The 20,127-nt window shown below is 35.6% G+C and overlaps 1 protein-coding gene across 1 annotated transcript in view; it reads left to right on the forward strand.

The window, feature by feature from the left end:
• Nucleotides 1-18,813, forward strand: part of lrrfip1b (leucine rich repeat (in FLII) interacting protein 1b) — a 46,169-nt gene extending 27,356 nt beyond the window's left edge. The window contains exons 8-20 of the mRNA XM_067373590.1: nucleotides 3,263-3,328; nucleotides 5,237-5,266; nucleotides 5,374-5,499; nucleotides 5,573-5,743; nucleotides 9,869-9,961; nucleotides 10,127-10,219; nucleotides 10,493-10,585; nucleotides 10,732-10,864; nucleotides 14,844-14,893; nucleotides 14,994-15,111; nucleotides 15,220-15,299; nucleotides 15,508-15,612; nucleotides 16,955-18,813. Coding sequence (XP_067229691.1) covers nucleotides 3,263-3,328; nucleotides 5,237-5,266; nucleotides 5,374-5,499; nucleotides 5,573-5,743; nucleotides 9,869-9,961; nucleotides 10,127-10,219; nucleotides 10,493-10,585; nucleotides 10,732-10,864; nucleotides 14,844-14,893; nucleotides 14,994-15,111; nucleotides 15,220-15,299; nucleotides 15,508-15,612; nucleotides 16,955-17,065 — 1,269 coding nt within the window. The 3' untranslated portion in view covers nucleotides 17,066-18,813. The remainder of the gene's footprint in view (nucleotides 1-3,262; nucleotides 3,329-5,236; nucleotides 5,267-5,373; nucleotides 5,500-5,572; nucleotides 5,744-9,868; nucleotides 9,962-10,126; nucleotides 10,220-10,492; nucleotides 10,586-10,731; nucleotides 10,865-14,843; nucleotides 14,894-14,993; nucleotides 15,112-15,219; nucleotides 15,300-15,507; nucleotides 15,613-16,954) is intronic.
• Nucleotides 18,814-20,127: the final 1,314 nt, after the last annotated feature.

Below are 20,127 nucleotides of genomic sequence, written 5' to 3' on the forward strand. Positions count from 1 at the left end.
TAAAGTTAAACCAACAATTCTTTTTTACAGTGTGTATATTCTTAAGTGCTACATTATACTCGCAATAGCACTGTGAAATCCACCAATCAGAGAAGTCATTGTTACTGAAACTAGCATTGCATCTTCAGGTGCGGCCACATTAGCAAAACTTGAAATTTTGTGAATTGAAAAACTCCATTATCAATGATGTATGAAACACCGCTCACCCAGAACTCACTTTGACAAACTTGAATGCAATGCAATGGAAATTTTTCGTCCTCAAGGGAAATTCTCAATCTCAAAATATTTTTGTTTTCCTTTTGGTCATGAAAATTTTCCAAACATCTGTAAATGTGTTTGCACTTTTGTGCATTAAATAGTATTCAAGGTTGACAATCGTCAATTGTGGTCGGATGATATACAGTACTATTTCCAGTGTATTTTCAAATTGTATTATTTTGATTGAATGTTGCTAAATGCAAATGCAAACATGCAAACAGTAAAATGCATGTTTTACTACCTATTTTAAATTAATATTGAGAAAATGAATGGATAAAAAAAAAAAAAAAAAAAAAAACTTTCATAACCAAGAAAGCTACAAAAGTGAGCTGTCATTATTTTGGTCCTTACAAACTTGTTTTAAGATGTAGTGCTTCTTTGTACACTCTAACATAATGCTGGGTTAAAAACAACCCAAGTTGGGTTGAAAACGGACAAACCCAGCGGTTGGGTTAAATGTTTGCCCATCCTGCTGGGTAGTTTTATTGAACTCAACTATTGCTTAAAAATTTTATTTATTGCTTAAAATGAAATAATAATTAAACAATAAACATTTATTAAATTGCTTATTAATAATTGTTCACCTTTTGATTATTATTGTTGCCTCTAGTAATTATGTGTCTGATTTTTAATTTCCAACCTATTTTGGGTTTGGGTTTATAGTCATTTTTAAATAATAGTTGAGTTAAATAAAAATACCAAGCAGGTTGGGCAAACATTTAACCCAACCACTATAGGTTAAAACAACCCAATCGCTGGCTTTGTCCATTTTCAACCCAACTTGGGTTGTTTTTAACCCAGCATTTTTTAGAGTGTAGGATGTTGTAATTAAATATTTTTTTCTTATATTTATTTATTTAGGGGAGAGATGATTATTTGACTTGAAGAATGTTTAGTACTGAAATGAAATGTTATGAGCATATATATTTCTTCCTCCCCTCTCTGTCTGTTTTAGCCCTCTGCGCTTTTTAGTGAACCCCCCCGTTCAAGAAGTCACAGGGTTTGTTTCCAGTTGTCGTCTGCATGCAACCTGACATGCAGATTGTTTGTTTCATCTTGGTGAATACATGGCACACATTGTAATGAACATAAAGTTATAGTTCATCCAAAAATGGAATCTGTTGTCATCGAAACCCATATTACATCTGTGTGTGTGTGTGTGTGTGTGTGTGTGTGTGTGTGCGTGTGGTACACAAAAGGAGTGATCTAGTAGAATGTTCAAGCTGTTCTTTTCTATACTAAAGTGAATGATGAATGATGTTCTTTGTCCCCATCCTTTCCCATTTGATAAAGTGTGCTGCACTTTATTGCATTTGTAGTGTACTTCAAATCTTAAAAGCATTTAAAAAAATAGTTAGTACTTGCTGATAATAATAAAGGGTTAGTTCACCTAAAAATGAAAAATCAGTCATTAATTACTCACTCTCATGTTGATCCACACCCGTAAGACCTTCATTCATCTTCAGAACACAAATTAAGATATTTTTGATGAAATCCGAGAGGTATATGACTCGTCCATAGACTGCAATATAATCAACACTTTCAAGGTCCAGAAAGGTACTAAAGGCATCGTTAAAACAGTCATGTGACTGCAGTGGTTCAACCTTAATGTTATGAAGAGACGAGAATACTTTTTGTGCACAAAAACAAAACACAAATAATGACTTTATTCATCTATATCTTCTCTTCTGTGTCCAGCGCTTCCAGGTTCTACGTCAGCATCACATGCATGCATCGTGCTGATCACGTGATCAGCTCTGGCCAATACTAAGCCAGCATTCGGACATAAACATGGAAGCCTTCACTGTGCTTACTGTGTCACCTACGTAAGGATAATGACAGGAAGAGAAGAGATTATTGAATAAAGCTGTTGTTTTTGTTTTGTGTTTGCGCACAAAAAGTATTCTCGTCTCTTCATAACATTAAGGTTGAACCACTGCAGTCACATGACTGTTTTAACGATGTCTTTAGTACCTTTCTGGACCTTGAAAGTGTTGATTATATTGCAGTCTATGGACGAGTCATAAACCTCTCGGATTTCATCAAAAATATCTTAATTTGTGTTCTGAAGATGAATGAAGGTCTTACGAGTGTGGAACAACATGAGAGTGAATAATTAATGACATTATTTTTATTTTTGGGTGAACTAACCCTTTATTGAAATAAAAAGTCACATTTGTGTACTTAAAGAGAGTACACTTTCATGACTGTTTTTAACACTTAAATGCACTTTTAAAAAGTGCACTTTCTAACAATGTTCTATTAAAAGTTCACTCATTATGTTTATTAATTTTTGTTGTGCATTAGAGAAGTATGTTATGCTTTGACTAAAGCACATGCAAATTACTTGATTATAATTTTAGCCATTAACATATTTATATTATAGTAATATATTTTAAATGTACTAAATTACTTTATTTATTTTTTATTTAATTGCAATAAACAAGAAAAGATTTTGTCACAAGGACTTTTATTGTAGAAAAGAGCTGCTTGAACATTCTGCTAGATATTTATTCATGTTTGATACAACATTAGAGCAGAATGATGACATAATTTTCATTTCTGGGTAAACTATCTCATTTACGGACGTGTTGTTGTGTGTGTTCAATCCCTCGTGAGCAGATACCTGCATGCAGTGTAGTAAACTGATAGTTACACATGTCTACGGCTTCCATAGCCTCTTACTCAGACATCTAACGCAGAAATCAATTCTTTATTTTGTCATTCCATAAGTGCTCAGAATACATCAGAGTGCATTAGCTAATGTGTTAACTTTCTATAAACACACAAAGAGGCTTCCTTTGAACTCCTCTGTATGTAACGAGCATTTCCTCCTCATAATGTGTTTAAAGGTTGTGAGCAGCCCTGTTTGATCACATTTCATGGTGGGCAGCCATTTTGGATACATAAAGCGGTCATTTAAGGGTCTTTATTTTAACTGTTTGTTCTCCATGGTTATGTCTGAGAGATATGGAGTGTGTGAGGTGTTCTGTTCTGTCTGCAGGGGTCACTGCATGAAGAGAGTTCATTCTCTGGCTCTAGGCGTTTCAGTGGCTCCAGCGCTAGAGGCGTAAGGCCCGATCTTTACCTATCCCTCTGAAAGGGGCATGACCTGATACCTGATGCCAGTCTGGGCTTGTTGAGCGTCTTGCATGGTTCTGTTTTCAGACCACAGGCTTGACTAGGTGTTGTTTGTGTCTGTTCATGTCATGAGCTTTTCTGAGGAAAGTTTGGGAGCTGTTTTTCCCACTCTTGTTGTGTTCGGATGCCTGCATGGCAGTAGTCGGAGTGGGACTGTTGGTGTATGTTTGTAAAGCATGCATTTGATGGTTAATCATCTTGGATTGAATTTCTTTCTGTCTTTTGTGTGGTCGTTTACTAGTCAGATTGATTGACTCTCCTTTGCACAGATTCCCGCTAATGCTTTATGTCAGTGTGTGTTTTGACCCACAATATAGATATGGTTTTACACTACTGTTCAAAATATTGTTTTTTAAAGAATTTTTTTTTTTTTTTTTCAGCATGGATGCATAAAATTGATCAAAAGTGACAGTAAAGACATTTATATTACAACAGAAGATTTCTGTTTCAGATAAATGCTGTTTTTAACTAATCACTGACAACATTTGATTATAATAAGAAAGGTTACTTTAGTACCAAATCAGCATATTAGAATAATTTCTGAAGGATCATGAGACTGGAGTACTTTTTGAGTTTTGCCATCACAGGAATAAATTACATTTTTAAAATATATATAAATAGAAACAGTTCTTTTACTTAGTAATAATATTTCACAATACATTTGGTCAAATAAATGCATTCTTGTTGAGCAAAAGAGATTTCTTTTAAAGTCCCCATGTAGTCAGTAACTGTAACCCTTAAAAAAAACCCATCTTTGATCACCAAAATTACATATTTAAACGTTTTTTTTTTTCCTATGAAAAATTTTCTTCATGCCTTAAAATAGCTTGAATGTAACTCTACACCCTTGCCTGATTTAATATACGCGGATCAATGAATATGCAAATTAGCCCCGCCTCCACTCGCTCAACTTACTGAGGTAAACGCTGTACAATGGTATCGCTCTTTACAACGTCGGACACATAACTGTAATTAATATGATTAGTCTTTAGCTTGACTATGTTTTTAAACAGCTAATAATGTGTTGCTAATGTTACACAAACCATGTTCCCGTTCGCCATCTCAGAGTTACACCGCTCCCATCTGAAAATCAGCATCCTTAAAAACACTCTGAACAACTCAAAATGTTGGTGGAAAAATATAGTTCATCACAACGTAACATAAATCATACACCCGCTATATTGCTAAATCTACACAATTTCAACATATCAACAGAAAAGCATATTAAAAACACCACATAGACATATAAACAACAGTAAAAACTTGATTTTTACCTCAGGGGGACTTTAAAAACAAACAAAAAAATCTTACCAATATCAAACTTTTGAGCAGCAGTGTATGTGGCATTTCTTTAAACTTTATACTTATCAGTTTTTTTCCTCTTCCTGCTAACATCTGCTCCTCTGTCCATCTTATTCTACTGTTTTCTCTCTGTACCTGCTTTTCTGGTCAGCCTTCAGACTACAATGGCTTTCTGGGCTCCAGTTCCAGGGCTTCATCTAGGGCGAGTTCAGCCCGTGCCAGTCCAGTGGTGAGCTTCCCTTTTCTATCACTGACCAAGCTTCAGTACTGCAGTTTCAAGGTCGAGCCTGTCATCTCTGTAAGATCAATGGCACAAACTGACCTGTTCTCCTGCTTCTCTTCATAGCTTCTTCCTCACACTAGAATATTCAGTATCGTGTGCAATTAGCATGAATCTTGTTTGTGTCTTGCTCCCTCTAGTGAATAAAGCATGCAACACATCTATAGATGCCCCGATTCTGATGCATTGTTTAAATTGAGTATTTCTCATTTAATGTGGATTTGTATAAAGAGCTTTAAAACATTTCATTTACAGGTGGAGGAAAGGTCAGACTTCCTGGAAAAGGTCAGTAGTATAATTGTTGAAAAGATGCACAAGCTAAATTTTTAATCCATCACAGTAAATAATACCACAACAAAATGATCAAGTAAATATTTAAAGTACCTCCTCAGGGGTCCAGGACAGCCTCCACCCTCTCTGCTGCAACTCTGGCATCTCTGGGTGGAGGGTTATCACGGAGAGGAAGCTGTGATACCTCCATTTCAGCTGACACTGAGGCCTCCATACGGGAAATGAAGGTGTGTTCATAATACTGAATTATAATGGCAATGATCTATTTGTAAAGATCTTCATTTAGTTGTCTACTCTCAGGACTCCCTGGTAGAGGTGGAGGAGAAGTACCGTAAGGCCATGGTGTCCAACGCTCAGCTGGACAATGAGAAGACAAACCTGATGTATCAGGTGGACACACTGAGAGACACTCTGATGGAGCTGGAGGAACTTCTGTGTGAGACACGCAGAGAGTGTGAGGAGAAAAACAGGGTAAGGCCTATCAAGCGATGAAGTCAGTTTTTTTGATAAAGAGGGTTATAATACAAAATAGGAAAAATCCTGTAGAACAGAGACTCCCAAACTTTTGCCCTGAGGCATTTAACATCCTTCTGTGTACCCCCTCTCTTCCACTGCAGTCACACATTTTCCAATAAGCGACAGTATTTGCCCAACTTAAATTGATTTTTCCAGTGCATTTATTTTACCTTTATGAAATAATGTTTTAAATAAAAAAAAAGTTCAATAGAGTAATATGCAATGGTGTTAGAAATGAAGTGATACTTTTAAATATTAAACTAAAACCGCCAGCAGATGGCATAAGTCACTCTTAAAGTGTGCCCTAGAACCAGTTTTTACAAGATGTAATATAAGTCTAAGGTGTCCCCTAAACGTGTCTGTGAAGTTTCAGCTCAAAATACCCCTGTTTTTTTTTTTTTATTAATTTTTTTAACTGCCTATTTTGGGGCATCATTAACTATGCACCGATTCAGCATGCGGCCCCTTTAAATCGCATGCTCCCTGCCCCCTGAGCTCTCAACAATAATACAGTGCATTTACAAAGTTCACACAGCTAATATAACCCTCAAATGGATCTTTACAAGATGTTCGTCATGCATACTGCATGCATGCATCAGATCATGTGAGTATAGTATTTATTTGGATCTTTACATTTGATTCTGAATGAGTTTGATGGTGCTCCGTGGCTAAAGCTAACATTACACACTGTTGGAGAGATATATAAAGAATGAAGTTGTGTTTATGAATTATACCAACGTGATCTCATGAGAATACGTGTGTATTTTTACGTGAAGTGTGGTTCTACCACACGTACATTTACTAACGTTTTCATACACACAAAAACGTACAACATTGACGTATTTATAGCACTAAAGCGTACAAATACTTACGTATTAGCAGCTTAAAAAACGTAAAACATCTAACGTAAAGTGTGAATGTATATGAATTACCATGTATTAATATTAAAATCGTGGCTTTAATGATTCAAATATGTTGTGTTCAATTGTCATTAACGTTACATAAATGTTAAACGAGACTACACTTTGAAACCTTAAAATGAATAACATTTCTATAATCGTTTTGTAATATTTTGCTGTGAGATTTTTTTCCTATGCAGTGACTGACAATACAACCATAAGATACACCAAAGCACAACATAAATTAACAACTCACACCCATTTTATTTGTTTGCTGTACTCCATATCTTTAGAATCCATATGTTTGCGAGGAACAGATTCAAATTCAGCCCTTTATCTGTCGATCTTCACCTTCATTCTCAGCAACAGCGACCGTCACAGTCAAAGCCCGCGCACGTTATGATTCAATTTAAAAAATAGCGCCAGTGCGCCTGCGCCACCCTCGAGAAGCGTTACGACATGATTTACGGCACTGATATCGAACGCTCATTGGTTCTCACCTGCTTCGTCGCAGATTGCGATATGCCGTGTTTCAGTGGATTGACATTTGAAATGAGTGCGCGCCTTCACGGAGAGAAGACAGATTCATAATTTCACGGATTAATAAATTATATTCTGCTCTGTACCCTATAAAAACTATTACGTTACAGCCAGAGAGGACTGCGACTGGAACTCATCATCATTTTAACTTTTGGTACCACTTTTGACATATTTGCAAAAAATAAATGATTGTGATTAACGTTACGCTTGTTTGTCTGTTTTTCATTTATTAACAGTAACGTTATGTAGTTTTAAGAAATTGTTATGGGTAGGTTTAGGGGTAGGTGTAGGATAAGTGGCTCAAAATATCGTTTTAATGCCATATTTTTACTAAAATTGTCATTTTCCTACACATTTCTGTCCATTATGATTTATTCTTTTAACATTATGTATAAAATGGGTAGGTTTAGGTTCGGGGTGGGGTTTAGGGATATTAAATTCATCTAAAAATGTTAAAAAGGGAACATTTATATATATTTTATACATATATTTTTATGACATGAAAGATTCGTAAATATTTTACGTTTTATTCGCAGTAAAAACGTAAGTATGTTTACGTTTTGGTGCCATAATTACGTCAGTATTTGTACGTTTTAGCACCATTCAAAACGTACAAATATGTACGTTTTGTGTCTTTTAAAGTTACGTATTAATAACTACGTATTAACAATGAGACCAGGCTGATTATACAGACTGCAAGTGTTTAATAATGAAAATAGTGACGGCTCTTGTCTCCGTGAATACAGTAAGAAACAATGGAAACTCTAACCACATTTAACAGTACATTAGCAACATGCTAACGAAACATTTAGAAAGACAATTTACAAATATCACTAAAAATATCATGTTATCATGGATCATGTCAGTTATTATTGCTCCATCTGCCATTTTTCACTATTGTTCTTGCTTGCTTACCTAGTCTGATGATACAGCTGTGCACAGATCCAGACGTTAATACTGGCTGCCCTTGTGTAATGCCTTGAACATGGGCTGGCATATGCAAATATTGGGGGCGTACATATTAATGATCCCGACTGTTACATAACAGTTGGTGTTATGTTGAGATTCGCCTGTTCTTCGGAGGTCTTTTAAAATGAGATTTATATAAGAAGGAGGAAACAATGGAGTTTGAGACTCACTGTACGTCATTTCCATGTACTGAACTCTTGTTATTCAACTATGCCAAGATAAATTAAATTTTTAATTCTAGGGCACCTTTAATGAGTGAGTCACTGAGTCATTCATTCATTCAGTAACGAAGCAATTAGTTGTATAATTAAATCATTGACTCTCATGATTCGTTCACAGTTGCAGATTTGTTCTCGAAACATTGCAGTGTTCTACTGTGGCTTTTGTTGGAACTATTATTTCATTGCAAAATACAACAAACAATACTGGCAATACTGTATTTAATATGTTTTTCACCTAATATTAATATTAATAATATTAATATCAATATGTTTGTTGAACTGTTGTATAAAATCAATGTCACGTTTGCAGTCGTGTGGATATTTGGGCAAAAATTACATTCTTGCTCGTATAATATCATATCAACATTAAAAACAAGAACTCACACAGGGTATGTTTTTGTATTGAAGACAGTTTGAGTTTTGATGGCACACATGCTAGTGGATGAGTTGAATCAACTCCACAGCAACTACATCAATTTATCCACTAACCATTCAGAAACGTCTAAAAGTTGTAACTTCTTCCTGAGTCTCTCCATCAGTGTCGACTCCGGTTTGAACAATGTAAGGCTGAACACCGTTACTGACAATCCTCATTTTGGCTGCGTGAGATTCTCCAGCTTTGTTGTTGTTGAGCTGTTAAAGCTCCGCCCTCTTCTGGAAAGGGGGCGGGAGCAGCAGCTCATTTGCATTTAAAGGGACACACACAAAAACGGTGTGTTTTTGCTCACACCCAAATAGGGGCAAATTTGACAAGCTATAATAAATGATCTGTGGGGGATTTTGAGCTGAAACTTCACACACACATTCTGGAGACACCAGAGACTTATATTACATCTTGTGAAAGGGGGCATAAAAGGTCCCCTTTAAATAAATCTCTATGCCCAGCCTGCGTCTATTTGTTCTTCATGCTGGTAAGTGCTGGAACCACACTTTGTCAGTCATAAATCCACATTTAGAATAATCCATGAAGTGTGATGAATAAATATAATTATTGAAAAAACTGTAATGGTGAGTCAAAAGTGCATACACGGCATTTTGACCCCTTTTACAAAGAATTAGAATATTGAAACTTTTTTTTTTTTCTCAACCTGTGACCAAGAAATGTATAAATAACATTGCAGAGGCTCGCATAGTACATTATTTGATATACAGGAGGAATTAATGGAATATCAAGGAATTCAATTATTATTATTATTTTATTGGAAAACAAATTCTAAAAATCAAACTCTGTTGGGTCAGTTTGACCCCTTTTGCTCATTCTAGAGTTTAGTCTGATCATAGCTAAACTATGTGGGAATGTTGTATGTTATAGTATAATCAGTTGTATTGAAGTGGTTTTGCAATATGGAAATGGTTAGCAGAGAAGTTGTTATCTGGTAAACTTTTAGTGCCAGGCACACAAAGATATACTGCAAATTCACACATACTTCACTGATTGTAATGTTTTTTAGGAGTGCGAGCGAGAACGTCATGCCCACAATATCCTGAAGATCCAGTTTGAGGAGATGAAGGAAACACTGAAGCAGAGTGAAGAGTTGTTGACGGTGAGCATCACCAGTAAATGATGGGGCAGTCAAAGCTCTTCTTGCTCTTTGTCTTCCTAACATAGATGGATTCTGTTTTTCTGTTGTCTTCTCTCATATTTCCTCTTAATATTCTCCTATCTGTCCATCTGTTTTCCTCTGCTTGCCGTGATGGCCGGGGCTCAGGAAGCCCAACAGTCTCGCGGGAAGCAGGCGGACTATATTAGGGAGATCTCTGACCTCCAAGAAACATTGGAATGGAAAGATAAAAAGATCCGGGTACAATTTCTTTTCATGGCCATGTTTCATTAATCATATAGCATCAAAACAATTCTCTTTTTTAGATTTGAACACTTAATAATCTTTTGCATTTCAGAATTCCCTAAATTCTCCATAGCTCGTGTAACTTATTAACCCTAGTTAACTTGTTAAAATACGTAATGCTTTATACTGTCACATGTCCCTTGTAGTCTTTCCTAACCTTACAGATTTCCTTTACTCCTTTGTTCTTTCCTTCCCTGACTGTTCACTTTTTCGGATGGCCGCATTAAGGCCTTAGAGAGGCAGAAGGAATATTCAGACATTATCCGTGATGAACGGGAGGCACTCAGGGATGAGGTTTGCCGGCTTAAGGATGCTCTAAAGGTAGAGATATAGAAGGAATATTGGCAATCACAGACAGGATATAGAAGTAATTATATTTAGCATCATTATTTTGAATTCAGAGGACCATAATAATAACATAAAGGGGAAAAAATGGGATGTTGACATCAGATTGTATTCTTGCACAGAAACATGGCATTGTGCTGGGATCTGAGGTGACGGCCAATGGGGAGGTAGCAGACAGGGCGATTGATGGGGAAACAGCTTCCCGATTGAATCAAGACTCTCACACGCCTACCATGACTGGAGACGGCATGTTAGGTAAGACAAACGGATTCCAGTATTCACAATCTGAACAAATCAGCTATTGCAGCAGATTTACTTGTTGCAATCAAATGTACACTCTAAAAAATGCTGGTATAAAAACTACCCAAGTTGGGTTGAAAATGGACAAACCCAGAGATTGGGTTGTTTTAACCCAGCGATTGGGTTAAATGTTTGCCTAACCTGCTGGGGAGTTTTATTTAACTCAACTATTGTTTAAAAATGACTATATGGCTGACTTAAAATAACCCAAAATAGGTTGGAAATTAAAAATCTGACACATAATTACTAGAGGAAACAATAATAATCTAATAATGTTATTCATTAAACTTATTAATAAAGGTTAATTTAATAAACATTATTAAATGTTAATTTCCAACATACTTTGGGTTCATTTTAAGCAAGCAAAACAGTAATTTTTAAACAATATGTGACCAGTCACGGAAAGTAGGGGCATTTTGAGTTATTCGCAGATTCTGAAAGTGTAGTCTCCAAGCTTTCCAACGGTGTGTAACACATGTAAATCTGATAATATTTGGAGAAGTTGTGGCCATTTGAAGGTAGGCACTCAAGAAAGCTCTATAGGGAGAAAAACGCCTTTAAAGTTGCAGTTCTCACCTGTTCTCACCTGCTGGGAGTGACAATAGGGCTCATTTACATCTCATTTAGATAAGCCATACCCCCTGTAAAGCTGCATGGACCGCATACTATTAATAAGAAAGGATACTAACTGAACTAACAGAGGCCAGAGATCGCTAACTATGGCTATTCAAAACACTTTTCAAGACAATAAATACACAATTGAGACGATGAATGCATGTATTGACTGAATTTGCGTCTGAATAGCGCTGGCTCTGTGGGCGTGGCCGCATTAGCGGATAATGAGCTGAATCACGGATTTCTGACATGGCTCTCTTTTCATACAGATTACATAAACACAGAAGGTTTGTTTTCGATTTGACTTGCACGATTTAAAACCTGACATTTCAATGTTTCTTTAGACATAAGTGTTTTTTTTTTTTTTTTGTGATTAGTATTCACTAAGTTACAGTTCATTTTCTGAGAACTATCAGATTGGACTTCGTTCGAGACGAGAGATCACGCATCATGTTAGTTTTCTTTATTTTACAACAAGCACAACATTTTGTTTTTACTCTGAGTGTACACAAATAAAAGAAGACATTCTATAGTTTCAATTGATATATTACTTATGTCTCTATGACAAAAAATGACGGAGTACGCCTATTTTAAGTCTGTTTTGCTGCAATGTGAAAAAAATCCTGCAAAATGCGCCGGAGCGTTACCCGACTCCAGAGAGGTAATGTCTTATTGTGCCGCTTTCATCGTCGCTCAGATCGTCTTCAGAATCAGTGAGCGCTTGTTCATAAGCATCCAGCTTGTCGAAGAAGTACTTCAAAACATTTTCAGTGTGACGGCCACGGTTCTTCATTGAATTTTGATATCAGCTAGAGCCGGCCAGAGTGCTGCATAATAAGTAGCCACGCTTCCCAGTATGGAAATACACACAGACAATAACACACCCCTACTGTGTGTTAGAATCTCTGAAAAACAAGCCGATTTCAACCTCAAAATGTACGCTTTTAAATATACCAATACTGCTATCTCAAACACAGAAAGACTTCCTCATGATCTCAACTAACAGATTCTGCAAAAAAACTAAAATCACCAATTTTGAAAAAAAAAAATGCTTCTTTCTCATTTTGCTCGAGATTTGTGCTGCCGACTTGTGTCCCTGGTTTCCGTGACAGGTCACATATTTGAGTTAAATAAAACTACCCAGCAGGTTGGGCAAACATTTAACCCAACCACTGGGTTTCTCCATTTTCAAGTGTATGTCGTCAAATTATATACTTTTTTTTTTTTTTTTTTACCACTTTGCTTTAATGGTATTTTCTTGTAGAAATTGTTGAAAACATTACAAATATGCAAGAGGAGCAGTGATTTGAAGTTGTCAAAACCCATTTCTGCAGTCAATTACAGTATGCCAAATGTAGACAGCAGATGAAAAGTGACATAAAGTGAAGGCCAAGCAAAGATTTGTCCATCTGAGAATGAAGTCAGCACATTTAGTGCACAAATGGTATAGCAAACGCTTATAAATATCTAGTTCAGTAATGAAACTCTAAATAGCACTGGCTGATAGGCTTTTACATGCAATCTACAAGCAATCACACCATTAGCTCATGGCACAAATTGACTCGCCTCTGCTGATTCTGCAGTCAATGAGATTGCTTGGTCAATATTTAAATAGTCTGGTTTTAGTGTTCGCTCTAGGCTAGTTTGGTTCCTCTGAACCCCTCCACCTCCCCAGCTCCACCTGCCTCGATCTGCTACAGGATTTATGTATGTCTATTCAAGCAGATCTTACATGCTCACAGCAAGCAGCGCATATGTGTATTTATTGGCAGTAGCAAGTCCATATTGCTATGCAGCAGCAGCGTGTGTAAAAGATCTAGTCTGCCAAGACCAAATACATTAACATTGCCATATTCATTATCATTAACATGCCAAAACTGCAGTTCCAAGTCTACTGATTGCAGATTTAACACCAGGTAAAGTACACTGCAGTTAATGTTGAAGAACCTGTAATTACTGTTAAAATCAAACATGAAGAAGACATTGATTCAAGTACAGAAACTTTTTTCACTATAACCAATTAAACATGAGAATCAGATAATGTCGGAAATTACAGTATACGAACCACAGACCAGCCCAGCAAAGAACATTAACTGCATAGAAATCAATGCTGCCTTGAAAACATCTCAAGATCTCATGTTTGAACCCACAGACTCTAACAAAGTGGATATATTTAATACCACAGGAGACAATGGTGTACAATCCAGGGACCTGCAAGAGACCGAGGCTGCAGAGTCACATTGTGTGAAGGACACGTATAGCATGCCAGTAGAGCACAAGTGCACTGCTTTCCTTCTCGATAGCTGTGAGGAAGCTATTGCACTGGATGCTGGTCTTGTAGCACTGGATGGTGTTGATATGCATAGCAGTGAACCTCCGAAAGGAATAATATTGAGTATAGAAAATGAACCACACATGTTCTTTAAGACCAAATTTAAAATGCAGATGTTCAACTGCTCTGTGTCATGATTTTTCACAGATTTTTCAATTTGTTTATTTTCTGATGATTATGACAATGTCCTTTTGATTTTATTTTTCATTGAGAAATTATACTCATGATGTAATGTTGCATATGTGCTCTAAAATTTTAATGCAAATGAGAAAGATCTAGACATGTTTTGGGCATGCAAAAGCTGTTAATTTTTTTCAATATTATGGATAAAAATTCAAATTTAGATGCACTGCACTGAAGATGCATGTACTTCTCCATGTTTGCCAATACTGTAATCATCATCATAATTGAAATCACTTGTCACCACAAATAAAAAGCAAATATCAAAAATGTTTTATACAAAATAACATTCACATTAGTGGACATATACAGGGATAATATGTATAATAATATAATCATATTAACACCATATATACATTTTCTATTTATACACAATAGTATATTCATATTAAATAAAAACAATAATTATATTGAACCTTTTTTAAATTAATTACATGATATGCTGATTATTAAATGAATTATATAGGAATATTGCTGGAAAGCATGATCATTTGACATTCAAGAGGAATAAAGCTTTAAATCGACTTGGCTTTAGAAGTAAATATATTGTTTGTTGTTTTGTTTCCTTATTTCTGAAATCTATTTGCAATCAAGTCATGCATTTTTGGTCATGTTAAATGCGCGTTAATTGCATTTTTTTTTCATTGTACAATTCATTGTAAAATGTTAAAATGACAGTCCAAATTTGTATACTTTGTGCTACAAAATAAATTATTTTAGTGCCTACATCGTCTCATTGTGTATGTACCATTGTCCGATTCTGCATGAGGTTCATGTGCTGTACATGTTTTTGTTTGCAACTTTCAGAGATCAGGTTAAGGAAGCTGGTGGAAGAGAGAGAGAGTTTGCTCGACCAGGTATATTTTGTCATTTCATCCTTTTCAAGTGATTATTTGTTTTCTATATAACTGCTATTGTTGGAGAGCATCTTATGAAATACCGTGTGTGTGTATGCAGGTGCGGAAGCTTAAAGCCACTGCAGAGCAGAAACAGAAGAACGGGACAGAAGAAATGGGAAGCATGGATGAGGATGACCTACAGAACGGTCTGGACCCTCATATCCTAGATTTGCAGAGTAAGATACACTTTCGATCACTACCATACTTGTTTTAGGCTGTTTTGTCATATAGAGTTTTATGTTTTCATGTGATCTCAAAAAAACTTTTTCTTTTTTTTCCTGCAGGGGATGCTAACAGGCAGATCAGTGACCTGAAATTCAAGCTTGTCAAGTCTGAGCAAGAAGTCACTGCACTTGAACAAAACGTAAGTCAAAATGGATAAAATGAACACAAGACTATATGCACAGAGGCACTCAGAATCATGCTCTCGCATGCAATTTCATCATGAGTAGTTAATTATATTCTCCTTTAAAGTTGTACTTCCCTTTATGCACTATTAATTTTGTTCTTATTGTGGTACAACCAGTTCCACAGTATTTCATGCATAACCTGTAATCTCTGTCATGCGGCAGATCATTCGGCTGGAGGGTCAGGTGGGCCGCTATAAGACGTCTGCTGAGGCTGCAGAGAAAGTGGAAGATGAACTAAAAGTGGAGAAGCGCAAGTTACAGAGAGAGGTACATTATTAAACTACTTCATGCAGTTCATAAAACCAGCATGAAACAGAAGTTGTGATATTCTTTTCTTCCCTATTGTTACGTACTGTACTGTATATATTATAAGTGTTATAGGTGTTGAATTCCTATAGGTAAACGTGTGTCAGTTGAAAGTCAGCTGATGCAAGCCCTTGACCCTGCGCTTAATTTGTTTTTAAAGATAAGAGAATGTTGAGATGGGATGAGTAATAATAGCAGTTATTGAAACTGATCAGGATAATTTCTCCATTCTCAAACATGTTGATTGAAATTTAACAAAAATATTAAAGGGTTAGTTCATCCAAAAATGAAAATAATGTAATTTATTACTTATACCCTCATGCCGTTTCACACCCGTAAGACCTTCGTTAATCTTCAAACACAAATTAAGATATTTTTGTTGAAATCCGATGGCTCAGTGAGGCCTGCATAGCCAGCAATGACATTTCCTCTCTCAAGATCCATTAATGTACTAAAAACATATTTAAATCAGTTCATGCGAGTACAGTGGTTCCATATTAATATTATAAAGTGACAACAATATTTTTGGTGCGCCAAAAAAAAACAAAATAACGACTTATTTAGTGATGGCCGATTTCAAAACACTGCTTCAGGAAGATTCGGAGCACAAACAAATCGGTGTATCGAATCTGCTGTTCGGAGCGCCAAAGTCACGTGATTTCAGCCATTGACAGTTTGACACACGATCCGAATCGTGATTCGATACACTGCTTCAGGAAGATTCGGAGCACAAATGAATCAGTGTTTTGAAATCGGCCAAAAGTAAATAAGTTGTTATTTTGTTTTTTTTGGCGCACCAAAAATATTCTCATCGCTTTATAATATTAATATCGAACCACTGTACTCACATGAACTGATTTAAATATGTTTTTAGTACATTAATGGATCTTGAGAGAGGAAATGTCATTGCTCCCTATGCAGGCCTCACGGAGCCATCGGATTTCAACTAAAATATCTTAATTTGTGTTCTGAAGATTAATGAAGGTCTTACGGGTGTGAAACGGCATGAGGGTGAGTAATAAATGACAAAATTTTCATTTTTGGGTGAACTAACCCTTTAAGTATATTTTAAAAATTGAATTTGTTTGTCAAATACTAATTTATTTTCTTATAAACTTAAATAAGAGATAAAAGTTAAGAGATAAAAAGGGCATTTATTCAAAATGAACTGTTGGATTTTTAGGCATTTCTTTTGGTAAGACCAAATCAAACAAATAAGTGATGTTCAGAGATTGTAGTTATTTAGTGATATTTAAAAAGCCACTGAATATTTGTGATGTAACAAACTGTGTTTATTCTTCAGCTGAGGTCTGCTCTTGACCGTATCGATGAGCTGGAAGCAAGCAACAGCCACCTGACGAAGAGACTAGAGAAGATGAAGGCCAATCGGAGTGCCCTACTGGCACAGCAGTGACGCCCGCCTGTGCCCACTCTGCAGTCGGGGCATGATTCCTCCCGCCCACTGGCAGCAATGATCTGCCACCTATACTAAAACTTCTACCAAAATCAAATCAAATTAGCTCAATCATAATCATGCTAATTCAGACTTTGAAAAAGTAAATAAGGCTAACGGACATGAACATCAACCTTCATTTGCTTACTAGTAGGATTCCAAGCGGAGGACACATCAAAAACAGATTCTTACTGAGGCTCATTAAAGTGACCTTTGGTTTGGATTAGCAGAATTCAGGCCCTCGATGAGCTCTCGATACTTTTTTGACCGGGTTACGGATCTCTGTTGCAGCACAGGAAGAGCACATCTATGACAGCATGTTACTTTATGGTAGTATGTTGGTTCAGAGGGTCATTGACTTGCACTTTATCTCTGCATCAGTATTCAAATTTATTCAAATGTGTTACGCAGAAACTTTAACACAATCTGTACGTGGAACTCTTTTGCGTAATGGGAATTGTTTAGACCAGAGGTTAAATGAATGAATGTATGCTCTCATGCAGAGACGGTTGTGCATTTTCTTGCAATGTTTTGTGCAGACAGTTTATACAACTTATGCAGGATATGTGCAATATCACTTTGAAGTTTGGAATTGTTATAACGTCCATTTCATTTTACGCCAAATCTGTATGTGTGCAAAGTGTTGGTTCGTACTTAAATAAGGACTAGCACTTTATGATGTTAGTAATTTTTGTTTACATGCTAATGTTGCGTAAACATGCTGAGGAACTTATATTAGGACATGGTTACAAAAACTATGATGCAATAACAACGTTAATATAACTTCATGGAGTGTATTTGGGTCAAAGTCAAGTTTGGAAGTATTTGAATCATCGTCCTTTTAAAAATGTTCTCAGTGGCGGCAATTCTTTGTTGCTTTATTGAAGCACTCTTTTTTTCTCACATATCTATTCAACTAAAGTGGGCCAAATGATACTTTTTTGTTTAATATGCAGGATTTAGATCACCTGCTTGCTTTCCGTGTATAAAAAAAAAAAGGTTTTGGTCATTGTAACATTGTAAGTAGAAGTAGACGGACAGTATAAGCACAGCTGATGATCAGAATACCATTTTATGTCCAGTTTAAACTCAAACAGATCATAGTGCAACAGTATCATCGGAGGGCTAAATGGACATCACCAGCCTTTAAAGATACAATCTGTAATCCGAGTCTTACTTTCGAAAACATGCCGAGTCAACAAAATAAATGGGAGTGCAGCTGTTTTTTATGAAGCTGGTCATTGTAGCACTTTCACTAATGGTCTGCCATTTCAAGAGTGTATCATTTATCTCAATGCATTTGGGGTTTATAGAAATGAACATGGCTTTTTTTAAAAAAAATAAAAAGGAATTGTATTGCAATAACGCTTTTCAGTGTAATTGACCATTACATTTACACAAAAAATTCAGATGTACACCATTATGAAAACAGCTGTAATAATGAATGTCATGATGCTGTATCTGCTGGATAATTGGTTGTGGCAAGAAGTTGATTCTTTTTGCTGACTGCGAGCTTCACTTGTATCCCTCCCCAGGGCTCTGCAACCATTGGAGACAGTGTGCCACCTTGTTTACACACTCAGTGAACATGGACATTCTGTCTCTTAAGGACTGATATGCTGAACTTTTGAAATACCAGAGAGAGACACACACAAATCACTTTGTTTACCTGTATTACAGCTCTTCTGTATGATATGGCATAACAAGAAATAAACTCATGCAATAACACTGACTTTTCAGGTTTTTATTTCATTTCTTTATTGCATTATTTTACATTTAAAATAACAAGAATTACAAAATGGATCCTGCTCCCTCATAACATTGAAAACATGGAAGTGGTGTGTGTTTAAACAGCAGAGGGCAGCACTACATTTTCAGCTGATAAATCAGTTCTGCATTCTGGTGATGTTTTCTATGTTAAAGGCAAATCTTTCAGTAACATGCCATTGTTGATGAAGTCATGGTATATATATATATACAGTACATATATACAGTACAGTCCAAAAGTTTGGAACCACTAAGATTTTTTATGTTTTTGAAAGAAGTTTCATCTGCTCACCAAGGCTACATTTATTTAATTAAAAATACAGTAAAAACAGTAATATTGTGAAATATTATTACAATTTAAAATAACTGTTTTCTATTTGAACATATTTCACAAAGTAATTTATTCCTGTGATCAAAGCTGAATTTTCAGCATCATTACTCCAGTCTTCAGTGTCACATGATCCTTCAGAAATCATTCTAATATGCTGATCTGCTGCTCAAGAAACATTTAATGTGTACAATTGAACAAAATATTTGTGTACAATATTTTTTTCAGGATTATTTGATGAATAGAAAGTTCAAAAGAACAGTGTTTATCTGAAATCTAATCTTTTGTAACATTATAAATGTCTTTACTGCCACTTTTGATTGATTTAATGCATCCTTGCTGAATAAAAGTATTAATTTCTTTAATTTCTTTTCAAAAAAATAAAAATAAAAATTCTTACTGACCCCAAACTTTTGAACGGTAGTGTATAATGCTACAGAAGCTTTGTATTTCAGATAAATGCTGTTCTTTTGAACTTTCTATTCATCAAGGAATCCTGAAAAAAACATACACAACTGTTTTCAACATTGAAAATAATCATAAATGTTTATTGAGCAGCAGATCAGCATATTAGAATGATTTCTGAAGGATCATGTGACACTGAAGACTGGATTAACGATGCTGAAAATTCAGCTTTGATCACAGGAATAAATTACTTTGTCAAATATATTTAAATAGTACACAGTTATTTTAAATTGTAATAATATTTCACAATATAACTGTATTTTTAATTAAATAAATGTAGCCTTGGTGAGCAGACGAAACTTCTTTTAAAAACATTAAAAATCTTAGTAGTTCCAAACTTTTGGACAATATATATATATATATATATATATATATATATATATATATATATATATATATATATATATATATATATATAATATATATACTAGTCAGGTTGCCCATGCTGACCCCTGTCCACCTC

Source organism: Chanodichthys erythropterus, chromosome 21 (assembly GCF_024489055.1).
Source record: "Chanodichthys erythropterus isolate Z2021 chromosome 21, ASM2448905v1, whole genome shotgun sequence".
Taxonomy (NCBI): domain Eukaryota; kingdom Metazoa; phylum Chordata; class Actinopteri; order Cypriniformes; family Xenocyprididae; genus Chanodichthys; species Chanodichthys erythropterus.